General features: G+C 36.8%; 2 protein-coding genes, 1 long non-coding RNA gene and 3 pseudogenes across 6 annotated transcripts in view; 3 read left to right on the top strand and 3 right to left on the bottom strand.

Moving 5' to 3' along the window:
* The window catches only part of LOC127352593 (uncharacterized), a 44,392-nt gene extending 28,888 nt beyond the window's left edge, over positions 1-15,504 (bottom strand). For 3 of the 4 annotated variants that reach the window (XR_007881135.1, XR_007881136.1, XR_007881134.1), the window contains exons 1-2: positions 15,362-15,504; positions 3,827-4,023 (exon numbers count right to left, since the gene is read on the bottom strand). This is a non-coding gene — a long non-coding RNA (uncharacterized LOC127352593). The remainder of the gene's footprint in view (positions 1-3,826; positions 4,024-15,361) is intronic. The other variant, XR_007881137.1, reaches the window with a different exon arrangement.
* Positions 2,164-5,663, top strand: LOC127352543 (E3 ubiquitin-protein ligase TRIM21-like; annotated as a pseudogene).
* On the bottom strand, positions 12,373-12,468 carry LOC127354006 (uncharacterized; annotated as a pseudogene).
* Positions 13,648-16,691, top strand: LOC127352541 (E3 ubiquitin-protein ligase TRIM21-like). The gene is made up of 2 exons (XM_051381021.1): positions 13,648-13,785; positions 14,974-16,691. The coding sequence occupies exon 2, from the start codon at positions 14,981-14,983 to the stop codon at positions 16,622-16,624; it is 1,644 nt and encodes a 547-aa protein (XP_051236981.1). The 5' UTR covers positions 13,648-13,785; positions 14,974-14,980; the 3' UTR covers positions 16,625-16,691.
* LOC127352549 (E3 ubiquitin-protein ligase TRIM21-like) overlaps positions 13,649-25,253 on the top strand; it is a 32,284-nt gene continuing 20,679 nt past the window's right edge. The window contains exon 1 of the mRNA XM_051381028.1: positions 13,649-13,785. The gene's annotated coding sequence lies outside the window, so the exon portion shown is untranslated. The remainder of the gene's footprint in view (positions 13,786-25,253) is intronic.
* On the bottom strand, positions 23,295-23,390 carry LOC127354002 (uncharacterized; annotated as a pseudogene).

Here is a 25,253-nt window from a genome sequence, read left to right as displayed (position 1 = left end):
TTGGTTACTAATTCCCTTATGTAAGCTTGTCCATATGTCCATCCATGTAGAATCTTCAACGATAACATTCAATTCTATTTCCTATTTTTCCTTAATGTAGTCCGTGTTTTGTGAAGGGCCAGTTTTTAACCTTTTTATATATATTAGATATGTGTTATTGCATTTATTTGTGCAGCCCAGAAATCATTTTTAAGGTTTGGCAGACCTCGAACTTCCTTGTCTTTGGGTAAATGAAGGGATTTTAATCTTACCCTTGGTCTCTTCCTTTGCCAAAGATCATCATGGCTTCTGATTTATTTTCATTAATTTTGTATCCAGAAGGACAGAATGGAGAAATATGTATTTTTAATGTATTTCATATTTTATTACAAGGGTGGTATCTATGTAATATCTTCAACCTCTTTCATTTTATGTGGAATGAGGAATTTATTAGAGTCTGACCAAATTTGTTGTTCAGGGAAGTTTATTTTCCATAAAAAAGTTGATTTGGTCAGAATTTTCTCAATAAACAACCGAACAGTGACAGTGGTGTCGATCTCAGTTATTAAAGTTATAAATAATTTAGCCAGAGGACAAATACAACATAACCAAAACAAAAAAATAAATGAATGAGCAACGCTTCACAAATTTGCGTGTCATCCTTGGCAGGGGCCATGCTAATCTTTCTTCCTATTTTCTGCCTTTATTTTCACTCCAACTGTCAGCTGCAGTTCCATAAAGTCACCAGCAGGTGTCAGCCTATGAGCAGTGTATGGGAGGAGGGTGCTGTTGTAGTCTGAACATTGACAGTATGCTGTATATTAGAGTCTGACTGCCGAATAATAAAACACTTTTAAATCGGGGGTTTAGAGATGGGAAGATGAATTCAGTGTACAACTGAAACACCTCTGAGCTCTAATTCATCAGTTTATCTTGTCATCCTGTATGTCTCTCTGTATTAAACCCTTCTTCAGTATTGATGTTTTTCATCCTGGGACTCTTCAGTTGAGAGATTTTTTGAGTGTGTGTTTGGTTCATGGAGGTCCTGTTTGTCCAGAAAGTGACAGTGTTGCTGTGCAGCAGGGTCCGGTTTAGGCTGTGAAGGCAGCAACAAGTGGACGTGGCCTTTCAGATGGGACAGAATGAAGTGCATGTCCTCCTCTCTGAATTTGTCATTAACAAACCATGTACAGTGTTAAATATTTGACTGTACATCTACAGTAAATTTTTGCTAACTAGGTACATTACTTTTACATACACATTCTTTTTGCAGTTTATTATAAACCTTACTGGACATTTAACTTCATTCTACTGCAGTGATGTTTCTGTCATTTTCTTTTTTTTTGGGATTATTATTATCATTATTATTTATATATTATAATACAATATTATTATTAGTAGTACTACTACTACTACTACTATAATAATAATAATAATAATAATAATAATAAGTAGTAGTAGTATTGTGGAGCAAATCTATCGTCTATAACTTCATTATTGTGATGATTCATGATAATATAAATTTCCCATTATCGACCAATAATTCATCGGCCCTGGTATTTGTATTATCTTGCATCCTTAATTTCAGTTATTGATTAATGTTCTGATTATTTTCACAAGTAATCATTTAGTCTATAAAATGTCCACAGCACAAAATTATGTCTGCTTCCTTTTTCCAAGTAACGGTCAAAACCCAAAGACTACTGTCTTAAAAGCAAATCACTACATTTAAGACGGAAGCAGAAAATGCTTACATTTTTGTTTGATAAATCATTAAAACAATGAATTTATTATTTATCAAAATAGTTGGCAATTAAATTTCTTTCTAGCCACTAATTGGTTAACTGACTAATCACTGCAGCTCTAGTGCCCAGAATGCTGCTTAGACTGTAATGAGAATACCTGAAGCCTGCAGTGCACACACACTTTTACTATAGAGCTGCAACAATTAGTCTATTAATCACTTCATTGATTACTAGTAAATTAATCGCTATCTATTTTCATAATTTCTTACTGTTGTAAACAACAGGTGAGCGGTCATTTCCTACCATAAAACAGAACCCCTGACTCAGGACCATACACACTTACTAACCCTCCTAAAACAGTTATCTCCCACAATATTTCCCAATCAGTCAATAACAGCTCACTCACAGATCTGCACTGAGAGGAGGAGCAACACTGAAAGAGCTTCAGTGACACATTTCCTGGAAATGAAAGTGAAAGTTTGTCTGAAGACAGCAGAGCTGCAGTGGAGACAAGTCTCTCTGTTTGTCTCTGAAGACAAATTCAACTGAATCCATCAGGTTTTTCTCAACTAAACAGCAGAATCTCTGCCAACCTCTGGTGAGTCCACTGCCCTACAGAGCTTGTTACAGTCTGTTATAGCACATACAGATAGAAGGAAGGAGCTAAATCCAACCAAACAATGAAAACACACCACAGAAACTAGTCCTGCTGAAAGCTAACTAGCCTAGCTTAGCTGTCCTTTGGGTTGGTCCAAAGTACAGAGTACAGCGTATGATTTCATCTGACAGTTTGTTGTTATTGCTTATAAAGGTATAACATTGTACTTTTACAACTAATATAACTGTTACACACTTTGGTACGTATCCTTAAACAGCTTTTCAGTGTTTCTAGTTCCTGCTGTCTGTCTCTGGGAGGCAGTACAGCTGATAATATTTACTGTGTTTCAACAACCGGTATTAACACAAAACCTGAGCTCTACTCAGACAGGAAAAGGTCACACTGAAGGTCTTACTGTCTAAATAAATCACAGAAAATGTAAAAAAGTGTGTTGAGTTTAATATTAAATTTGGACCTAGTTTGAAAATATTTCCACTTTAATAAAATATAAGCAGTTTATTCATAAAGCACATTTCATAGACAATGGTATATTTGAGGTGCTGTACAGTTTATTTAAATACAAGACAGCTTAAAAATAAAATTAAGATGGAAAGATAAATATAGATAAACTAAAATAGTGTACAACGATCATCCGTAACATTGTGAGCACTGACAGGTGACGTGAATAACAATGAAAAGAACCAGACACAGGGTCATGGGCGGCCAAGGCTCATTGATGCACGTGGGGAGTGAAGGCTGGCCCGTGTGGTCCGATCCAACAGACGAGCTACTGTAGCTCAAACTGCTGAAACAGTTAATGCTGGTTCTGATAGAAAGGGGTCAGAACACACAGTGCAGAGCAGTTATGATCGGTGTGTATATATATACTTTAAACCTCAAACCTTCACATATATATATTATTTAATGTGTGATGTGACAGTAATGGAGTAAATATTTTAGAATCACCATGTTATCACTTTTCTGAGCTTGGTGAACTCATACCACCACTGAACTGCACATCTAAGCTGTTCTACACTGGCAGCAGGGTCCAGGACCTGACTGTGTAATGAGCAATCTCAGTAAATCAGACACTGAATACAAACAGATTGAAACTGCAAACTCATCAACAATCGCAGCTCATGTCTCATGTTGTGCGATTTTTTTAGTCAATAATCAATATGGCCCTTAATTGGTTTCAGTATAATAACAGAATTCAGGAAGAGACTCCTTATGTTGCAATAATCATAATTAATTAATTTTATTACAATCAAAAGAAATGTAATTACAGTTTTCTTTTCTTTGTATCCTCACAGTGTAGATATGTTTGCTGCCAGCTGTCTGCTGACTGAAGATCAGTTTCTGTGCTCCATCTGTCTGGATGTGTTCACTGATCCAGTCACCATACCATGTGGACACAACTTCTGTAAAACCTGCATCACTGAACACTGGAATATTAATGTCCAGTGTCAGTGTCCCAGCTGTAAAAAGGTTTTCAACACAAGACCTGAGCTGAAGGTCAATACTTTCATCTCTGAGATGGCTGCTCAGTTCAGACAGTCAGCTCAACAGAAAGCCAGCAGCAGCAGCTCAGAGCAACAAGTTTCCAAACCAGGAGAAGTTCCCTGTGACGTCTGCACTGGAACCAAACTGAAGGCCCTGAAGTCCTGCCTGGTGTGTCTGGTCTCCTACTGTGAGACTCACCTGGAGCCTCATCTGACAACGTCACGCCTGCAAAGACATCAGCTGATCGACCCTGTGGAGAACCTGGAAGGCAGGATGTGTACGAAGCACGATAAACTGCTGGAGCTGTTCTGTAAGACCGAGCAGATGTGTGTCTGCATGCTCTGCACTCTTTTCAGACCACAAGACACATGATGTTGTTCCTCTGAAAGAAGAATATGAAGGAAAGAAGGCCGAGCTTGAGAAGACAGAGGCTGAAATTCAGCAGATGATCCAGAAGAGACGACTGAAGATTCAGGAGATCAAACACTCAGTGGAGCTCAGTAAGGAAGGTGCAGACAGAGAGATAGCAGATGGTGTTCAGGTCTTCACCGCTCTGAAGGAGTCTGTTGAGAGAAGCCAGGCCGAGCTCATCGACACAATCAAAGAGAAGCAGAGAAAGACAGAGAAACAGGCTGAAGACTTCATCAAAGAGCTGGAACAGGAAATCTCTGAGCTGAAGAAGAGAAGCTCTGAGGTGGACCAGCTCTCACAGTCTGAAGACCACCTCCACCTCCTCCAAAGCTTCCTGTCCCTGACCGCTGCTCCACCCACCAAGGACTGGACAGAAGTCAGTGTCCATCCACCTTCATATGAGGGGACTGTGGTGAGAGCTGTGAATCAGCTGGAGGAGACGCTCAGTAAACAGATGAAGAAGCTGTTTGAGGTCGAGCTGAAGAGGGTCCAGCAGTATGCAGTGGATGTGACACTGGATCCTGATACAGCAAATCCCTACCTCATCCTGTCTGATGATGGGAAACAAGTTTACTGTGGTGATGTAAAGAAGAATCTCCCAGACAATCCAGAGAGATTTAATCCTTTTACTAATGTCTTAGCAAAGCAGAGTTTCTCTAAAGGAAGATTTTATTACGAGGTTCAGGTTAAAGGGAAGACTGAATGGGATTTAGGAGTGGCCAGAGAGTCGATCAACAGGAAGGGAATAATCACACTGAGACCTCAGAATGGTTACTGGACGATATGGTTGAGGAATGAAAATGAGTACAAAGCTCTTGCTGGCCCTTCAGTCAGTCTCTCTCTGCAGTCTCAGCCTGAGAAGGTGGGGGTGTTTGTGGATTATGAGGAGGGTCTGGTCTCCTTTTATGATGTTGATGCTGCAGCTCTTATCTACTCCTTTACTGGCTGCTCCTTCACTGAGAAACTCTACCCATACTTTGGTCCCAGTCTTAATTATGGTGGTAAAAACTCTGCCCCTCTGATCATCTCTCCTGTCAATCACACTGAGTAGAACAACCATTTGATTCTCTACAGAAAGATTCACATCATTTAATGAATAAATGTATATTTATTGGTGATGTACGGAATATATATATTTTCCTTTTATCATGTAAATGTATTGATATCATATTGTAGCCTCATTTATTCTAATAACTGCATTATCTGCCTTCAAAACTGTAAAATCATCAGAAAACAATGTACTCAGGAATAAGAAGCATTTACACATTCTTTAAATGTCTGAGTGACAAATTCAAACCTTTATATTGTCTGATCATTGTTTATATAAGAATACTTTATACTACATACTGACATAAATTACTGAAGAGCCTTTTTATAAATGAGACAAAAGTAAATTGCTTTAAAATAAAATAAAAACAAAAACAAAACTTTTTATTGTGTCTGATTCATTTATTTAGTTTTTGGTCACATCTGAGACCGTTGGTAGTGTCAGATAATATTAATTTATTTTAATGTAGATTTTTACTTCATTGTCTCTGTGTAAATGTTTCATGTCTCTAATATAGTGGTTGCAGCTAAAGATTAATAATAAACTGAAAGTCTCCCTCGTCCCAATGTTTTAGGAGATTAAATGTTTTCTATTAATTTGATGGAACACGATTATTATTATTATTATTATTTGGCATCATTGCACGCCTTCCCAACATCAAGACTGCTGCAAATCACACACGACAGATGTAACAAAACAACGTAACAAGACGAAACAGACAACTGACAGATCCTATTTGAGGTTTTAACTCAAACTGTTGCTAAATTTCCTCCAGAGAAACTAAGAGAGAACTTTTTCCTGTTATTACTATGAGAACATTTCAGAGCCTGTACTTTATTTTCTTTTACTTGTGTAAAAGAAGTTGAATCAGTACTTTTACTATTCTTTATATATATAGAAATGATCTAAACAAGGTTACAAAGTGCTGTGACAAAATAAATAAGATAAAAACAAAGAAAGAACAAAGTATAAACATAAGTAACCAAACAAAACACAGTTAAAATACGAGAATAAAATAAAATAAAACAATCAACAACACCAAGAATTACATATCAATAATAATAATAATAAAACCAATACTACTACTACTACTAAAAATAATAATACCAATACTACTACTACTACTACTATTATTAATAATTATATTAATACTAATTAATATTATATATATATATATATATATATATATATTTTTTTTTTTTTTTTTTTTTTTTTTTAATTGAACAAATTAAATGTCCAAAACTACAAGGTATACAATGACAATCAGCACATTGGTGAGTGACATAAATAATAAATCAAAGATACACAAATTAAAGTACAAATTTAAAAAAAATAATAATAATAATTAAAATGAATAAATAAATAAAAAATAAATAGTTCAAACAGGGGCTTCAGGGAAAAACTTTTAATAATGACTCAGCAAGGTATTACTTTTTTTGTTATTTAAAGGGGAACTTCGGCAGATTTTTACCCTCGTCTTGATCACTAGAGGTCACCGAGTACTGTCGATAGGAAAAAGGACGACCAGAATTGGTTCTAGCAAACTGGAGATGCTGCAGCTAATGGCCAGAGCTCCCAGTTAGTTATAATACACTTTTTGGGGGCATATCCTAAAGAGTGCCCTTTTGCTCCTCTTAACAGACACAAAATGCATTAAAATGTCTTACGTGACAACAACATGCCTTTTCAACTCATACGTTGTGCAGAAACCGTACAACCTGTTTTTCCACCGCTCGCTTCACCGAAAGCCCAGAATAATCCATCACGGAGATAATGCCTTTGCAACGAAAAAAAGTTTATTTCCCCCTCAAAAATGTCCATGTCTTCACACACTACTCTCCGATTTGCACACTTCCTGCAACAATTTCTTCTTCTGCGTTTCCCTGCAACAAGTGAAATCCCACGGGAGAAAAGGAGCAAATTTAGGTAAATAGTGATTTTGCAAATTTTTGTTTGTGAATAAAGAATTGTGCATATAGGATAACAAAGTTCATCAGGTGTTCAAGAGCATTATCTTCTGGGTTAACATAGTAGCAAATAACATCTTTAAGGGTAAGAGAGTAGACAGAGTTAGCAGCTTAAAAAAAAATGAGATTCAACATCACTCCAAAACTTTTTAGATATATCACAATAAAAAAACAGATGTGAAATTGTTTCTGTATTAAGATTGCAAAAAGTACAGGAATCATCAGCATCTATAAGCTTAGCAATAATACTACTAACTGGGTATATATTATGCAGTATTTTAAAATGTACTTCTTTAGCCTTGTTAGATATGCAATATTTGTGGGGTAGAAGCCAAGCTCTTCTCCAGTTGATGTCCTCTATTTGGGACCTCCAGTAAAACTTGCCTCTAGGCACAACTCTATTCATTCTTTGAAAACACTGGCGAATATGTTTATTATTACACTTTCTATCTGTTAGTTCAATTCCACTCAGCATCAGTACAGGTTGACTTGTTTTATATTCACTGTAACTCAAGTGTTTTTAGTTAATTAACTCTGTTGGGATAGCACGAGTTACAGATATAAATTCTCTGGAGGGAACAGGAAAACTGTGTACAGACATAAAACGTTCATAAGACAACATATTACCAGCATTATCAAAAAGATCGAGGATATGGATGATACCTCTTTCAAACCATTGTAGCAAGAATAAGGATTTGTTTCTTATAAGAATATTGCTATTATTCCAGAGGAAAGCCTTGTGGGGGGAGAAATTGTGGACAAAAGGCTGGCTGGTTAGAAATATGTGCGTGAATTTGTTAAATTATTCGCCACGTGTGTTTGTTGACATTAGAACAGCTGTAGAGAACGGGAGCCGGGTACCATGCAACACTAAAGGTTTCAATCACAGCCCTACGTTGAATACGCCTCCCTGTAATTCACTCACTCATTAGGCTACTCTGCTCAGGCCGTGACTAGCCCAGCCTTATAATTCATTACTTGTGTTGTTGTTGTTGTTGTTGTTGTGAATGTACGGCAGGCTGTAGCCAACGATATATAGCGCAATTCATTACTTATGGGAAACGTTTCAAGAGCAACAGGCTTCTCCAAGCAGCACAGCACAGGGAGAAGTGGGTGGAAGACGTAGCCAGGTCAAACCAACCAATAGAAACTCTTCTCTCGTCCACCAGCGTAGGCCCCGCCCATCAAGTGCAGCTGAATTCGCAAACAAAACTTTATAACTCTCAAGCAAAGAGGACGCAAAATGGTCGTATGTTTTTACTTACAAACATTAGTTTTGATTGAAGTTGAAGAAATATGTTCTCTCATATTTTTTTTCCAATTGCAACCTGTTCTGTTTCCATCTCAAAACATTTTTTTTTTTTACTCTTTTTTGCTCTCAAATCTCTTTTTTGGTTTCAAATCTCTTTTTTGGTTTCAAATCTCTTTTTTGGTTTCAAATCTCTTTTTTGGTTTCAAATCTCTTTTTTGGTTTCAAATCTCTTTTTTGGTTTCAAATCTCTTTTTTGGTTTCAATCTCTTTTTTGGTTTCAAATCTCTTTTTTGGTTTCAAATCTCTTTTTTGGTTTCAATCTCTTTTTTGGTTTCAAATCTCTTTTTTGGTTTCAATCTCTTTTTTGGTTTCAATCTCTTTTTTGGTTTCAATCTCTTTTTTGGTTTCAAATCTCTTTTTGGTCTCAAATCTCTTTTTGGTTTCAAATCTCTTTTTGGTTTCAATCTCTTTTTTGGTTTCAATCTCTTTTTTGGTTTCAATCTCTTCTATTTGATTGAATAATAAAGGAACAGAATTCTCTCCATACGCTCTGTATTCCTCCGTTACTTCCGGTCTGTATGAAGAGAGGAGCGAGAGCGAGCGGAAGCAAAAACTGAAGAAAACACAAAAACATATGGTTTACACTTGTTTACGGAAGTCCGTTTGTTGTTTTAGTGTTTTAGTGAAAAAACTAGAGTTAAAATGGGCATTAGCACAGTCGCTAGCCGCAGCGCTAGTAGCTCGAGCTAATAGCCGTTAGCTTTGTCTGTAGAGGTAAATTACTAAAACTAAAAGATCTTTTCATTTATTATAATTCATTTATGGCGAGAGCTGAATTATTCATGAGTTTTATATTAAGTATTTGTGCCCTTGTTATATTTTTGGGGTTTTAGAAACTGTGTGGTTGTTTCTGAGCGCCGCCATTTTGTGTCAGTGCGTGAGATCGGTGACAAATTCATATTTCTTTCCAAATTAGTTTTCATGTAAATTCTGTATTAATTTGTCATTTGTACCTTCATTGGGCTAATTTTATGCACCTATTTGCTTACTGTGAGCTGTGAGAAGCTATTTTATTTACAAAAAGGGAAGTTATTTTACATTATGGATTATTCATATTGACTATTATACTGCGCTGTTGCAAATTTAGTTTATTGAATTTTATATGCAGTTAAAGTGTAAAGCTTACACTGTGATTTTAATATTTTCTGTGTTATGGACAGGTCAGGTTTTTTTGGTTGTTTGTTCTCTGGATCTGGATCTTCCAGCGACGTTGATGGCGAGCCTTCCCACCTGGATCAAAAGTGAAAGGGAGACAGTATCACCAGATACTACCAGTGGGTACTTGAACGTATCCTAATTCTGCCACACCTTGTGGGTGGTGGGCCGACTGCTGCACAACACTCTCACATTCAGCCCCCCACACACACACACACACACACACACACACACACACACACACACACACACATTCCCCCTTAAGACTTTTGACTTCTTGACTTCATCGTGTGGAACTGAGAACTGAGTGGCAGGATATTTTCCTGAAGAGTATTGGTTGGATGCAAAATTGATTGTTCTTTTGGCCATGTTATATAATTGAATTTGATTTAGATAGAGAAACTTGAATTGTACAAAAGTAATCTTAAATTCAGTTTAGAATTAAGATTTTGATAATTAATGTGAAACTGAGCAATTGCAAATGTGATATTCTTTTTTTTTTGTGATTTAACACAACCAGTGTTATCAGTGTGAGTGGTCCCATTGTTCGTAATTTTGTATGTATTTTTATTCTTTTTACTTTAATACAAAAAGCCGGCATGTTCCTAAGTTCAACCTCTTGCCTCTGAGCTTGATTTAAGCATTTCACTGTGCTCCAGCAGTCGAACCTACTGGTCCATTATCTAGAGTAGTATTGCCACCTATTATTGTTTGAAGGGGTGTTACATTTACTATATTGATTGACAATAACTCAGTGACTAAAAGAAATAAAAAGGGAGATATAGGGCAGCCTTGTCAGACACCTCTGTTAATTTGAAATCTTTTAGATGTGTTCAAATTGATTATCACAGAGCTGTTAATGTCTTTATAAAACATACTGACAATATCAACAAAGTTATTCCCAAAACCGAATACTTTGAGGGACTGAAAAAGAAAGTTGTGCTCAATTGTATCAAAGGCCTTATAAAAGTCTAAGAACAAAATAAAAGCCTCGGTGTCGATTTTTCATAAAACCTGTTTGAGTTTCTGCAATAATCATGTCTAATAATATTAATACATGGTTTTTAGTTTTCACAATCAATGACTGTGAAACTCTCTAACTGGTCTCACTGGTTGCTGGTTACTGGGGGAACTGGTATTTTAGATTTCAGATTTTTCCACCAAATTTTTTGGCACCTTCTTCTGAATGTTTCAACGTAGAAACTTCATTCAAACGTCAAAACGTTCAGCTCAATTAGAACATTATTGCTTCTTCTTTCAACTCTTAACTACTCATTCATACTTTCAGCTAGAAATTACATTTAAACTCTCAAATATTCCACATCTTTCAGACATTTTAGCTCTCATTCCACTTTTCAAATCCAGTAAAACTCAAAATATTTAACTTTTTTTTACATAAAATTACAATGGAAGTCCATTAGAAAATCCTTCAGACGCACTCATCTTCAACCTCTTCCCACAAATTCATACATTCACATAGAAGCTCCGTTCAAACATTAAAACGTTCATGAAAAACAGGACTTTCTGACAATAATTCAGCTTTTTTCATATTTTTCATACTGTGTACTCAATTGCAGTTCAAAATTCATGAAACTTTCAGCCCCTTGCTCTCTTGAACATAAAAACATAGGGAACATTTGTGCTGGTGTATCAGAGTTAAAAATGCACTTTATTAATTCTTACTTTCAATATGTATTTGTGAATTTTATTTATTTATTCATTCCATTGAGTGTGAATTTGATCTCATTGAGTTATTTTTCATTCACTGTTATTTTGGTTCATTTTCAGTGGAAATTTAGTTTTCTGAACTTTGTCCTTCCGTAGCTCCCGAACTTCCGTAGTTCCTTCATTCGTGTTGTTCTGTTTAGTCACCTACCCCACACACACTTTTTACTCTGTTTCACCTATTCTATATAGTTTTTAATGGTTTTGAGAGAGATTTGTTTTAAAAATAAAATGTTTTCTGGTAAACTGTAACAGCTCTTTTAGTATTTTTTTTTGTTTTTGTAACATGCACATTGCTGTAATGTTTAAATTAATTCATCTATATGTATTTTCAGGAGAATCACAGTGTTGTTTTGCATTGCTGAGGGAGCAGAGGGGCAGGAAAAAAGACCAGAAGGAAATGAAAGTGCTATATTGTCTTCTGCAGGAGCAAATAAATGCTGGTTAACAGTTCTGTGAGTCGACCTCTGTTTATGCCCACACACCTGTTACACATAAAATAAAAGGTTTCTGAATGACATCACATTGTACGAGGGAACTGTAAACTTACATATACAGTATGTATGTATAGAAGTTATTGTTTTCTTTTACATAGGAATTATCCAAATATTTGAGAGGTCCTATGGCTTTCTTGTTTGTTGATCATTTAGAAACAGAGTCAAAGAGAAATTATAATTCAACAAAATACAGATGAACATTAGGTTTGAAGCATTCCAGCCGTTTGGATATGATGTTTGCCAACAAGACACATAAGTTTGATAGCAGCGTTAATGGGTTGTGAGTCAATATTACAATTTAGAAAGAAGACCATATCTTCTAATATGGGTGTCAGTCTGTTCTAACTTTAAAAATGGGGTGTCGATCACAGTTATTAAAGGTCTAAATCATCAAGTCAGAGGACAAATACAACATAACCAAAAAATAAATAAAGGAATGAAGAACGGTTTACCAATTTGCATGTCATCCTTGCATGCTAATCTTCTCTGTATCGTTCCAATTTTAGTATATGTGCTACCGAGTAACACATCAGCTCCCTGTCTCTGCAGGGTATTTCTAGGGGGTCAGTCTGGAGAGAGTCCTGACTCATGGTGTCTCTCAGACTCACTTTAGAGGATTAAAGCAGCTCTAGGCGGCTCTAAACGGCTCTCAGACCGCTGATAACAACAGGAATAAGAGGTCTGGCTGTTGTACTGTGAGTCCTGTACCTACTTTCTTCCTATTTTCTGCCTTTATTTTCACTCCAACTGTCAGCTGCAGTTCCATAAAGTCACCAGCAGGTGTCAGCCTATGAGCAGTGTATGGGAGGAGGGTGCTGTTGTAGTCTGAACATTGACAGTATGCTGTATATTAGAGTCTGACTGCAGATTAATACAACACTTTTAAATGCACAGTGAATTGCCCAAACCTCTTGGCTGTATAATATATGCTGGTGGTGGACTGTGTTGGTGTTTTCCTTTCATTGTTATGTTGGAGAAAAAAATAAAAAACTTCCCAACTCAGCTCTGACTCTGTGTCCAGTATGAGATGCTACAATATGAACAGTAAAACTAACAAAGAAATCATGCATGGAAATAAAAGTGATCATTATAAATCCTGTTTTCTTAGACACACTGTTGGTTTTCCAGCAGTATAAAATAATTAAGGCCTACTACTCTCTCTGAGTGAGGAGATTTTTATAAAATGAACAATTGTAATTTCACTTAAGAATTAATTGAAAGAAATATTTTACTTTACTACTTTTGAAACCTCAGAATCACAGAGAAGCCTACTTGTGGCCCAGTGACAAAAGTTTTCCCTCTCAGTGTTTCTGTAGTTTTTCCTGTAATGTGATCAGTAAGAAATCTGTCACATAAAGAAAAGATGGTAAACAGTTTGGAAAGCAGCAGAAAGTGAAATTACAGAGTAAACAGTGAGCTGAACATTGGAGTGTTTGTGGGATTGTAGAGGGACTGTAAAGGGAGCGTTGTAGAATATTGATCTAAAGATACAGTATGTTCCTGAATATCTTACACTGACCTCTTTTCTTATGTTGTCTGTTTGTTATTGTATGATCCTTTGGCTGCTGTAGACTCACATTGTAGGGGGAAAAACCCATCTTGTTCCAAAGGTATATAAGATATTTCCCAATCAGTCAATAACAGCTCACTCACAGATCTGCACTGAGAGGAGGAGCAACACTGAAAGAGCTTCAGTGACACATTTCCTGGAAATGAAAGTGAAAGTTTGTCTGAAGACAGCAGAGCTGCAGTGGAGACAAGTCTCTCTGTTTGTCTCTGAAGACAAATTCAACTGAATCCATCAGGTTTTTCTCAACTAAACAGCAGAATCTCTGCCAACCTCTGGTGAGTCCACTGCCCTACAGAGCTTGTTACAGTCTGTTATAGCACATACAGATAGAAGGAAGGAGCTAAATCCAACCAAACAATGAAAACACACCACAGAAACTAGTCCTGCTAAAAGCTAACTAGCCTAGCTTAGCTTCCCTTTGGGTTGTGTAAAGGACAGAGTACAGCGTCTGATTTCATCTGAGAGTTTGTTGTATTGCTTATAAAGGTATAACATTGTACTTTTACAACTTATATAACTGTTACACACTTTGGTAATCAGATACAATTACTAATTACCTGTTATAAAATGTAGTCACTAACCTAATCCAAGTTTCACCATATTAAAGTAAGACAACTTTATTACCTCCCATTAGTTTTGGATTACCTCAACATTAAATATGTAAATAAAAGTAAAAGAAATATCAATCAGAACCGAGATCAGTTGCGTCTCCTGTGTCAGGATTCTGAGGGGGAACCCAGAAGCAGATCGGACAAGAGGTAGAGTGTAAACAGTTTATTAGACCAAATTAGTGACAAAAGGGGGAGCTGGCAGGCGAGAGTGGGAGTCCAGAGATGGGGGTGATCCAGACAGTGGCTGGCTGGCAGGCTTGGAGTGTGAGGATCCAGTGGCTGGCTTACAGGAGGCTTGGGCTGAGTGGACTGGGTTCCAGGGCTGAGTTCCAGGAATGATTGCTGAGGCAGAGAGACACGGTTAGTTACGGACAAAAACAGACGACAAGAGATTGGCTCAGGCAGGCAGAAGCAGACAGGCAACTAACGGTACCAACGATAAATAACTGGCTGGAAAGCAGTAGGATACTCAATACTTCACAACAATCTGGTGTTGACTGGATGTGTGGCTGCTCCTTAAGTACTGCTGAAGATTGATGAGGAGCAGGTGTGGTGATGACCTCAGCCAGGTGTGTGAGCAGCCAGAGATAGACACGCCCCCGAGCACTGCCAGAGTGACACAAACACCACAAGACAACACAAAACACCCGAACGGTCATCACGGCCGGGGATTCATGACATCCTGCTCAGTGTGTTTTTAAAGAAAAACTGATGTATTTTAAAATTGTAATCCTGCTAAACAATTATCTATCTTTACTCAATGTAACAGTAACTTAGTGATTTATTTAGTAACTGTAATGGATTACAGTTACAGAGAGAACTTTGAAGTTTGTTTTATTTTCATCCTCACAGTGTAGATATGTCTGCTGCCAGCTGTCTGCTGACTGAAGATCAGTTTCTGTGCTCCATCTGTCTGGATGTGTTCACTGATCCAGTCACCATACCATGTGGACACAACTTCTGTAAAACCTGCATCACTGAACACTGGAATATTAATGTCCAGTGTCAGTGTCCCAACTGTAAAGAGGTTTTCAACACAAGACCTGAGCTGAAGGTCAATACTTTCATCTCTGAGATGGCTGCTCAGTTCAGACAGTCAGCTCAACAGAAAGCCAGCAGCAGCAGCTCAGAGCAACAAGTTTCCAAACCAGGAGAAGTTCCCTGTGACGTCTGCACTGGAACCAAACTGAAGGCCCTGAAGTCCTGCCTGGTGTGTCTGGCCTCCTACTGTGAGACTCACCTGGAGCCTCATCTGACAACGTCAGGCCTGAAAAGACATCAGCTGATCGACCCTGTGGAGAACCTGGAAGGCAGGATGTGTACGAAGCACGATAAACTGCTGGAGCTGTTCTGTAAGACCGACCAGATGTGTGTCTGCATGCTCTGCACTGTTTTAGACCACAAGACACATGATGTTGTTCCTCTGAAAGAAGAATATGAAGGAAAGAAGGCCGAGCTGGGGAAGACAGAGGCTGAAATTCAGCAGATGATCCAGAAGAGACGACTGAAGATTCAGGAGATCAAACACTCAGTGGAGCTCAGTAAGGAAGGTGCAGACAGAGAGATAGCAGATGGTGTTCAGGTCTTCACTGCTCTGAAGGAGTCTGTTGAGAGAAGCCAGGCCGAGCTCATCGACACGATCAAAGAGAAGCAGAGAAAGACAGAGAAACAGGCTGAAGACTTCATCAAAGAGCTGGAACAGGAAATCTCTGAGCTGAAGAAGAGAAGCTCTGAGGTGGACCAGCTCTCACAGTCTGAAGACCACCTCCACCTCCTCCAAAGCTTCCTGTCCCTGAACGCTGCTCCACCCACCAAGGACTGGACAGAAGTCAGCGTCCGTCCACCTTCATATGAGGGGACTGTGAGGAGAGCTGTGAATCAGCTGGAGGAGACGCTCAGTAAACAGATGAAGAAGCTGATTGAGGTCGAGCTGAAGAGGGTCCAGCAGTATGCAGTGGATGTGACACTGGATCCTGATACAGCACATCCCAAACTCATCCTGTCTGATGATGGAAAACAAGTTTACTGTGGTGATGTAAAGAAGAATCTCCCAGACAATCCACAGAGATTTGATACTTTTGCTAATGTCTTAGCAAAGCAGAGTTTCACTTCAGGAAGATTTTATTACGAGGTTCAGGTTAAAGGGAAGACTGAGTGGGATTTAGGAGTGGCCAGAGAGTCGATCAACAGGAAGGGAATAATCACACTGAGCCCTCAGAATGGTTACTGGACGATATTGTTGAGGAATAAAAATGAGTACAAAGCTGCTGCTGGCCCTCCAGTCCGTCTCTCTCTGCAGTCTCAGCCTGAGAAGGTGGGGGTGTTTGTGGATTATGAGGAGGGTCTGGTCTCCTTTTATGATGTTGATGCTGCAGCTCTTATCTACTCCTTTACTGGCTGCTCCTTCACTGAGAAACTCTACCCATACTTTAGTCCCAGTCTTAATTATGGTGGTAAAAACTCTGCCCCTCTGATCATCTCTCCTGTCAATCACACTGAGTAGAACAACCATTTGATTTTCTTCAGAAAGATTCACATCATTTAATGAATAAATGTATATTTATTGGTGATGTACGGAATATATATATTTTTCCTTTTATCATGTAAATGTTTTTTTTCACTTAACCCCCCCCCCCCCCCCCCCAAACCCCCCCCCCATTGATATCATATTGTAGCCTGCTTTATTCTAATAACTGCATTATCTGCCTTCAAAACTGTAAAATCATCAGAAAACAATGTACTCAGGAATAAGAAGCATTTACACATTCTTTAAATGTCTGAGTGACAAATTCAAACCTTTATATTGTCTGATCATTGTTTATATAAGAATACTTTATACTACATACTGACATAAATTACTGAAGAGCCTTTTTATAAATGAGACAAAAGTAAATTGCTTTAAAATAAAATAAAAACAAAAACAAAACTTTTTATTGTGTCTGATTCATTTATTTAGTTTTTGGTCACATCTGAGACCGTTGGTAGTGTCAGATAATATTAATTTATTTTAATGTAGATTTTTACTTCATTGTCTCTGTGTAAATGTTTCATGTCTCTAATATAGTGGTTGCAGCTAAAGATTAATAATAAACTGAAAGTCTCCCTCGTCCCAATGTTTTAGGAGATTAAATGTTTTCTATTAATTTGATGGAACACGATTATTATTATTATTATTATTTGGCATCATTGCACGCCTTCCCAACATCAAGACTGCTGCAAATCACACACGACAGATGTAACAAAACAACGTAACAAGACGAAACAGACAACTGACAGATCCTATTTGAGGTTTTAACTCAAACTGTTGCTAAATTTCCTCCAGAGAAACTAAGAGAGAACTTTTTCCTGTTATTACTATGAGAACATTTCAGAGCCTGTACTTTATTTTCTTTTTTTTTTTCGTAAAAGAAGTTGAATCAGTACTTTTACTATTCTTTTATATATAGAAATTATCTAAACAAGGTTACAAAGTGCTGTGACAAAATAAATAAGATAAAAACAAAGAAAGAACAAAGTATAAACATAAGTAACCAAACAAAACACAGTTACAATACGAGAATAAAATAAAATAAAACAATCAACAACACCAAGAATTACATATCAATAATAATAATAATAATCCAATACTACTACTACTACTACTACTACTAATATTAATAATAATAATACTACTAATTAATATAATATATATATTTTTTAATTGAACAAATTAAATGTACAAAACTACAAGGTATACAATGACAATCAGCACATTGGTGATATAAATAATAAACAAATCAAAGATAGAGTACAAATTTAAAAAAATAATAATAATAATTAAAATGAATAAATAAATAAAAAATAAATAGTTCAAACAGGGACTTCAGGGAAAAACTTTTCATAATGACTCAGCAAGGTATTAGCTCCGTTTTATAATAACTTTTATTTAACAAAGAAATGTCTTAGAAACAAGCATTTAACTCATTTTTGGAAAAACTAAAACCTTTTTCCCCCCCCCCCCCCCCAAAAAAAAAAAAAAAAAAAAAAAAAAAAAAATATTTTAAAAAAAAAAAATTAAAATAAAAAAAATATTTTTTTAAAAATTAATTTTTTTTTTTGCAAAGAGCTCAGTTCCAGGAGAAAAGGAGCAAATTTAGGTAAATAGTGATTTTGCAAATTTTTGTTTGTGAATAAAGAATTGTGCATATAGGATAACAAAGTTCATCAGGTGTTCAAGAGCATTATCTTCTGGGTTAACATAGTAGCAAATAACATCTTTAAGGGTAAGAGAGTAGACAGAGTTAGCAGCATCAAAAAAATTAGATTCAACATCACTCCAAAACTTTTTAGATATATCACAATAAAAAAACAGATGTGAAATTGTTTCTGTATTAAGATTACAAAAAGTACAGGAATCATCAACATCTATAAACTTAGCAATAATACTACTAACTGGGTATATATTATGCAGTATTTTAAAATGTACTTCTTTAGCCTTGTTAGATATGCAATATTTGTGGGGTAGAAGCTCTTCTCCAGTTGATGTCCTCTATTTGGGACCTCCAGTAAAACTTGCCTCTAGGCACAACTCTATTCATTCTTTGAAAACACTGGCGAATATGTTTATTATTACACTTTCTATCTGTTAGTTCAATTCCACTCAGCATCAGTACAGGTTGACTTGGTTTATATTCACTGTAACTCAAGTGGCTTTTTATAAGTTGAATTAACTCTGTTGGGATAGCACGAGTTACAGATATAAATTCTCTGGAGGGAACAGGAAAACTGTGTACAGACATAAAACGTTCATAAGACAACATATTACCAGCATTATCAAAAAGATCGAGGATATGGATGATACCTCTTTCAAACCATTGTAGCAAGAATAAGGATTTGTTTCTTATAAGAATATTGCTATTATTCCAGAGGAAAGCCTTGTGGGGGGAGAAATTGTGGACAAAAGGCTGGCTGGTTAGAAATATGTGCGTGAATTTGTTAAATTATTCGCCACGTGTGTTTGTTGACATTAGAACAGCTGTAGAGAACGGGAGCCGGGTACCATGCAACACTAAAGGTTTCAATCACAGCCCTACGTTGAATACGCCTCCCTGTAATTCACTCACTCATTAGGCTACTCTGCTCAGGCCGTGACTAGCCCAGCCTTATAATTCATTACTTGTGTTGTTGTTGTTGTTGTTGTTGTTGTGAATGTACGGCAGGCTGTAGCCAACGATATATAGCGCAATTCATTACTTATGGGAAACGTTTCAAGAGCAACAGGCTTCTCCAAGCAGCACAGCACAGGGAGAAGTGGGTGGAAGACGTAGCCAGGTCAAACCAACCAATAGAAACTCTTCTCTCGTCCACCAGCGTAGGCCCCGCCCATCAAGTGCAGCTGAATTCGCAAACAAAACTTTATAACTCTCAAGCAAAGAGGACGCAAAATGGTCGTATGTTTTTACTTACAAACATTAGTTTTGATTGAAGTTGAAGAAATATGTTCTCTCATATTTTTTTTTCCAATTGCAACCTGTTCTGTTTCCATCTCAAAACATTTTTTTTTTTTTTACTCTTTTTTGCTCTCAAATCTCTTTTTTGGTCTCAAATCTCTTTTTTGCTCTCAAATCTCTTTTTTGGTTTCAAATCTCTTTTTTGGTTTCAATCTCTTTTTTGGTTTCAAATCTCTTTTTTGGTTTCAAATCTCTTTTTTGGTTTCAAATCTCTTTTTTGCTCTCAAATCTCTTTTTGGTTTCAAATCTCTTTTTTGGTTTCAATTTCTTTTTTGGTTTCAATCTCTTTTTTGGTTTCAAATCTCTTTTTTGGTTTCAATCTCTTCTATTTGATTGAATAATAAAGGAACAGAATTCTCTCCATACGCTCTGTATTCCTCCGTTACTTCCGGTCTGTATGAAGAGAGGAGCGAGAGCGAGCGGAAGCAAAAACTGAAGAAAACACAAAAACATATGGTTTACACTTGTTTACGGAAGTCCGTTTGTTGTTTTAGTGTTTTAGTGAAAAAACTAGAGTTAAAATGGGCATTAGCACAGTCGCTAGCCGCAGCGCTAGTAGCTCGAGCTAATAGCCGTTAGCTTTGTCTGTAGAGGTAAATTACTAAAACTAAAAGATCTTTTCATTTATTATAATTCATTTATGGCGAGAGCTGAATTATTCATGAGTTTTATATTAAGTATTTGTGCCCTTGTTATATTTTTTGGGTTTTAGAAACTGTGTGGCTGTTTCTGAGCGCCGCCATTTTGTGTCAGTGCGTGAGATCGGTGACAAATTCATATTTCTTTCCAAATTAGTTTTAATGTAAATTCTGTATTAATTTGTCATTTGTACCTTCATTGGGCTAATTTTATGCACCTATTTGCTTACTGTGAGCTGTGAGAAGCTATTTTATTTACAAAAAGGGAAGTTATTTTACATTATGGATTATTCATATTGACTATTATACTGCGCCGTTGCAAATTTAGTTTATTGAATTTTATATGCAGTTAAAGTGTAAAGCTTACACTGTGATTTTAATATTTTCTGTGTTATGGACAGGTCAGGTTTCTTTGGTTGTTTGTTCTCTGGATCTGGATCTTCCAGCGACGTTGATGGCGAGCCTTCCCACCTGGATCAAAAGTGAAAGGGAGACAGTATCACCAGATACTACCAGTGGGTACTTGAACGTATCCTAATTCTGCCACACCTTGTGGGTGGTGGGCCGACTGCTGCACAACACTCTCACATTCAGCCCCCCTCAACACACACACACACACACACACACACACACACACACACACACACACATTCCCCCTTATGACTTTTGACTTCTTGACTTCATCGTGTGGAACTGAGAACTGAGTGGCAGGGTATTTTCCTGAAGAGTATTGGTTGGATGCAAAATTGATTGTTCTTTTGGCCATGTTATATAATTGAATTTGATTTAGATAGAGAAACTTGAATTGTACAAAAGTAATCTTAAATTCAGTTTAGAATTAAGATTTTGATAATTAATGTGAAACTGAGCAATTGCAAATGTGATATTCTTTTTTTTTTTTTGTGATTTAACACAACCAGTGTTATCAGTGTGAGTGGTGCCATTGTTCGTAATTTTGTATGTATTTTTATTCTTTTTTACTTTAATACAAAAAGCCGGCATGTTCCTAAGTTCAACCTCTTGCCTCTGAGCTTGATTTAAGAATTTCACTGTGCTCCAGCAGTCGAACCTACTGGTCCATTATCTAGAGTAGTATTGCCACCTATTATTGTTTGAAGGGGTGTTACATTTACTATATTGATTGACAATAACTCAGTGACTAAAAGAAATAAAAAGGGAGATATAGGGCAGCCTTGTCAGACACCTCTGTTAATTTGAAATCTTTTAGATGTATTCAAATTGATTATCACATTGCTGTTAATGTCTTTATAAAACATACTGACAATATCAACAAAGTTATTCCCAAAACTGAATACTTTGAGGGACTGAAAAAGAAAGTTGTGCTCAATTGTATCAAAGGCCTTATAAAAGTCTAAGAACAAAATAAAAGCCTCGGTGTCGATTTTTCATAAAACCTGTTTGAGTTTCTGCAATAATCATGTCTAATAATATTAATACATGGTTTTTAGTTTTCACAATCAATGACTGTGAAACTCTCTAACTGGTCTCACTGGTTGCTGGTTACTGGGGGAACTGGTATTTTAAATTTCAGATTTTTCCACCAAATTTTTTGGCACCTTCTTCTGAATGTTTCAACGTAGAAACTTCATTCAAACGTCAAAACGTTCAGCTCAATTAGAACATTATTGCTTCTTCTTTCAACTCTTAACTACTCATTCATACTTTCAGCTAGAAATTACATTTAAACTCTCAAATATTCCACATCTTTCAGACATTTTAGCTCTCATTCCACTTTTCAAATCCAGTAAAACTCAAAATATTTAACTTTTTTTTACATAAAATTACAATGGAAGTCCATTAGAAAATCCTTCAGACGCACTCATCTTCAACCTCTTCCCACAAATTCATACATTCACATAGAAGCTCCGTTCAAACATTAAAACGTTCATGAAAAACAGGACTTTCTGACAATAATTCAGCTTTTTTCATATTTTTCATACTGTGTACTCAATTGCAGTTCAAAATTCATGAAACTTTCAGCCCCTTGCTCTCTTGAACATAAAAACATAGGGAACATTTGTGCTGGTGTATCAGAGTTAAAAATGCACTTTATTAATTCTTACTTTCAATATGTATTTGTGAATTTTATTTATTTATTCATTCCATTGAGTGTGAATTTGATCTCATTAAGTTATTTTTCATTCACTGTTATTTTGGTTCATTTTCAGTGGAAATTTAGTTTTCTGAACTTTGTCCTTCCGTAGCTCCCGAACTTCCGTAGTTCCTTCATTCGTGTTGTTCTGTTTAGTCACCTACCCCACACACACTTTTTACTCTGTTTCACCTATTCTATATAGTTTTGAATGGTTTTGAGAGAGATTTGTTATAAAAATAAAATGTTTTCTGGTAAACTGTAACAGCTCTTTTAGTATTTTTTTTGTTTTTGTAACATGCACATTGCTGTAATGTTTAAATTAATTCATCTATATGTATTTTCAACAGTGTTGTTTTGCATTGCTGAGGGAGCAGAGGGGCAGGAAAAAAGACCAGAAGGAAATGAAAGTGCTATATTGTCTTCTGCAGGAGCAAATAAATGCTGGTTAACAGTTCTGTGAGTCGACCTCTGTTTATGCCCACACACCTGTTACACATAAAATAAAAGGTTTCTGAATGACATCACATTGTACGAGGGAACTGTAAACTTACATATACAGTATGTATGTATAGAAGTTATTGTTTTCTTTTACATAGGAATTATCCAAATATTTGAGAGGTCCTATGGCTTTCTTGTTTGTTGATCATTTAGAAACAGAGTCAAAGAGAAATTATAATTCAACAAAATACAGATGAACATTAGGTTTGAAGCATTCCAGCCGTATGGATATGATGTTTGCCAACAAGACACATAAGTTTGATAGCAGCGTTAATGGGTTGTGAGTCAATATTACAATTTAGAAAGAAGACCGTATCTTCTAATATGGGTGTCAGTCTGTTCTAACTTTAAAAATGGGGTGTCGATCACAGTTATTAAAGGTCTAAATCATCAAGTCAGAGGACAAATACAACATAACCAAAAAATAAATAAAGGAATGAGGAACGGTTCACAAATTTGCATGTCATCCTTGCATGCTAATCTTCTCTGTATCGTTCCAATTTTAGTATATGTGCTACCGAGTAACACATCAGCTCCCTGTCTCTGCAGGGTATTTCTAGGGGGTCAGTCCAGAGAGAGTCCTGACTCATGGTGCCTCTCAGACTCACTTTAGAGGATTAAAGCAGCTCTAGGCGGCTCTAAACGGCTCTCAGACCGCTGATAACAACAGGAATAAGAGGTCTGGCTGTTGTACTGTGAGTCCTGTACCTACTTTCTTCCTATTTTCTGCCTTTATTTTCACTCCAACTGTCAGCTGCAGTTCCATAAAGTCACCAGCAGGTGTCAGCCTATGAGCAGTGTATGGGAGGAGGGTGCTGTTGTAGTCTGAACATTGACAGTATGCTGTATATTAGAGTCTGACTGCAGATTAATGAAACACTTTTAAATCGGAAGTTTAGCGATGGGAAGATGAATTCGGTGTACAACTGAAACACCTCTGAGCTCTATCTATCTGTTTATCTTGTCATCCTGTATGTCTTTCTGTATTAAACCCTTCTTCAGTATCAATGTTTTTCATCCTGGGACTCTTCAGTTGACAGCAGATATGTTATTATTGATTCTTTGAGTCTATTTGTTAAAGGTTGAACACAGTTTGGAGGTTCTGGGACATCTGGTTTTGGATGGTGTGTGTGTTTGGTTCATGGAGGTCCTGTTTGTCCAGAAAGTGACAGTGTTGCTGTGCAGCAGGGTCCGGTTTAGGCCGTGAAGGCAGCAACAAGTGGACGTGGCCTTTCAGATGGGACAGAATGAATTGCATGTCCTCCTCTCTGAATTTGTCATTTCCTCTCTGTAAGAAATGTGCTCTAGATATTCTTCCACTGCTAGCAGGTTTGGGTTGGAGGCTTTTGTATGGCTGCTTGGCTGTGCCGGATTCCACCGAGACAGAAACAACCAGCTTGCCGAGTGATGGAGGCGGGCTAATACTTAAAGTCCACGAAACTTTGGATTATTCATGGTAGGCACCGTCCGCCAGGGGGCTGTGTCTGGGAATGACACCCTAGTCTCTGATACATTCAACTCCTACTTACCTGGCAGGTGGGATGCCACTATCAAGAAGGTGGTTCACTCAGCATGAGATGCATTTGTTGCTCATCCTGCAGTGCTGACCCCTGGGAATTCCCAAAATGTGGAAGTCTTGACTGTATAATTTCTGCTAGTGGGTCCGTGTATGTTTTGGTCATTGGATTTTCCTTTCAGAAACGGGTATTAAAAAACAGAAAACGAGTGGTTATGTGGTTTTTGTTTTAAAACACAAAAATTAAAATAGAAATACAAAGCGTTTTTCTTTTTCATGGTCAGAAAGGGATGAGCGAAATTTTAAAATATTATTCGATTTTCATTTTCTATTTCATATAACAAAAAATAAAATCACTAGAAAACAGAAACAGAAAACGCCTTGTATTTCGATTTTTATTTTTTGTATTTTAAAAGGAAAATCAAATAACCACTCGTTTTCTGTTTTTTAATACCCGTTTCTGAAAGGACAATCCAATGACCAATACATACACAGACCCAAAATAAACCCAGCTCAGCTCTGACTCTGTGTCCAGTATGAGATGCTTCACTATGCACAGTAAAATATAACTTGTAATTTCACTTAAGAGTTCTTTGAAAGAAATATTTTACTTTATTACTTTTGAAACCTCAGAATCACAGAGAAGCCTACTTGTGGCCCAGTGACAAAAGTTTTCCCTCTCAGTGTTTCTGTATTTTTTCCTGTAATGTGATCAGTAAGAAATCTGTCACATAAAGAAAAGATGGTAAACAGTTTGGAAAGCAGCAGAAAGTGAAATTACAGAGTAAACAGTGAGCTGAACATTGGAGTGTTTGTGGGATTGTAGAGGGACTGTAAAGGGAGCGTTGTAGAATATTGATCTAAAGATACAGTAT

Source organism: Dicentrarchus labrax, unplaced genomic scaffold (assembly GCF_905237075.1).
Source record: "Dicentrarchus labrax unplaced genomic scaffold, dlabrax2021, whole genome shotgun sequence".
Taxonomy (NCBI): Eukaryota; Metazoa; Chordata; class Actinopteri; family Moronidae; genus Dicentrarchus; species Dicentrarchus labrax.
Note: the sequence above shows the minus strand (reverse complement) of the source record. Positions and strands in the feature narration are given on the sequence as shown.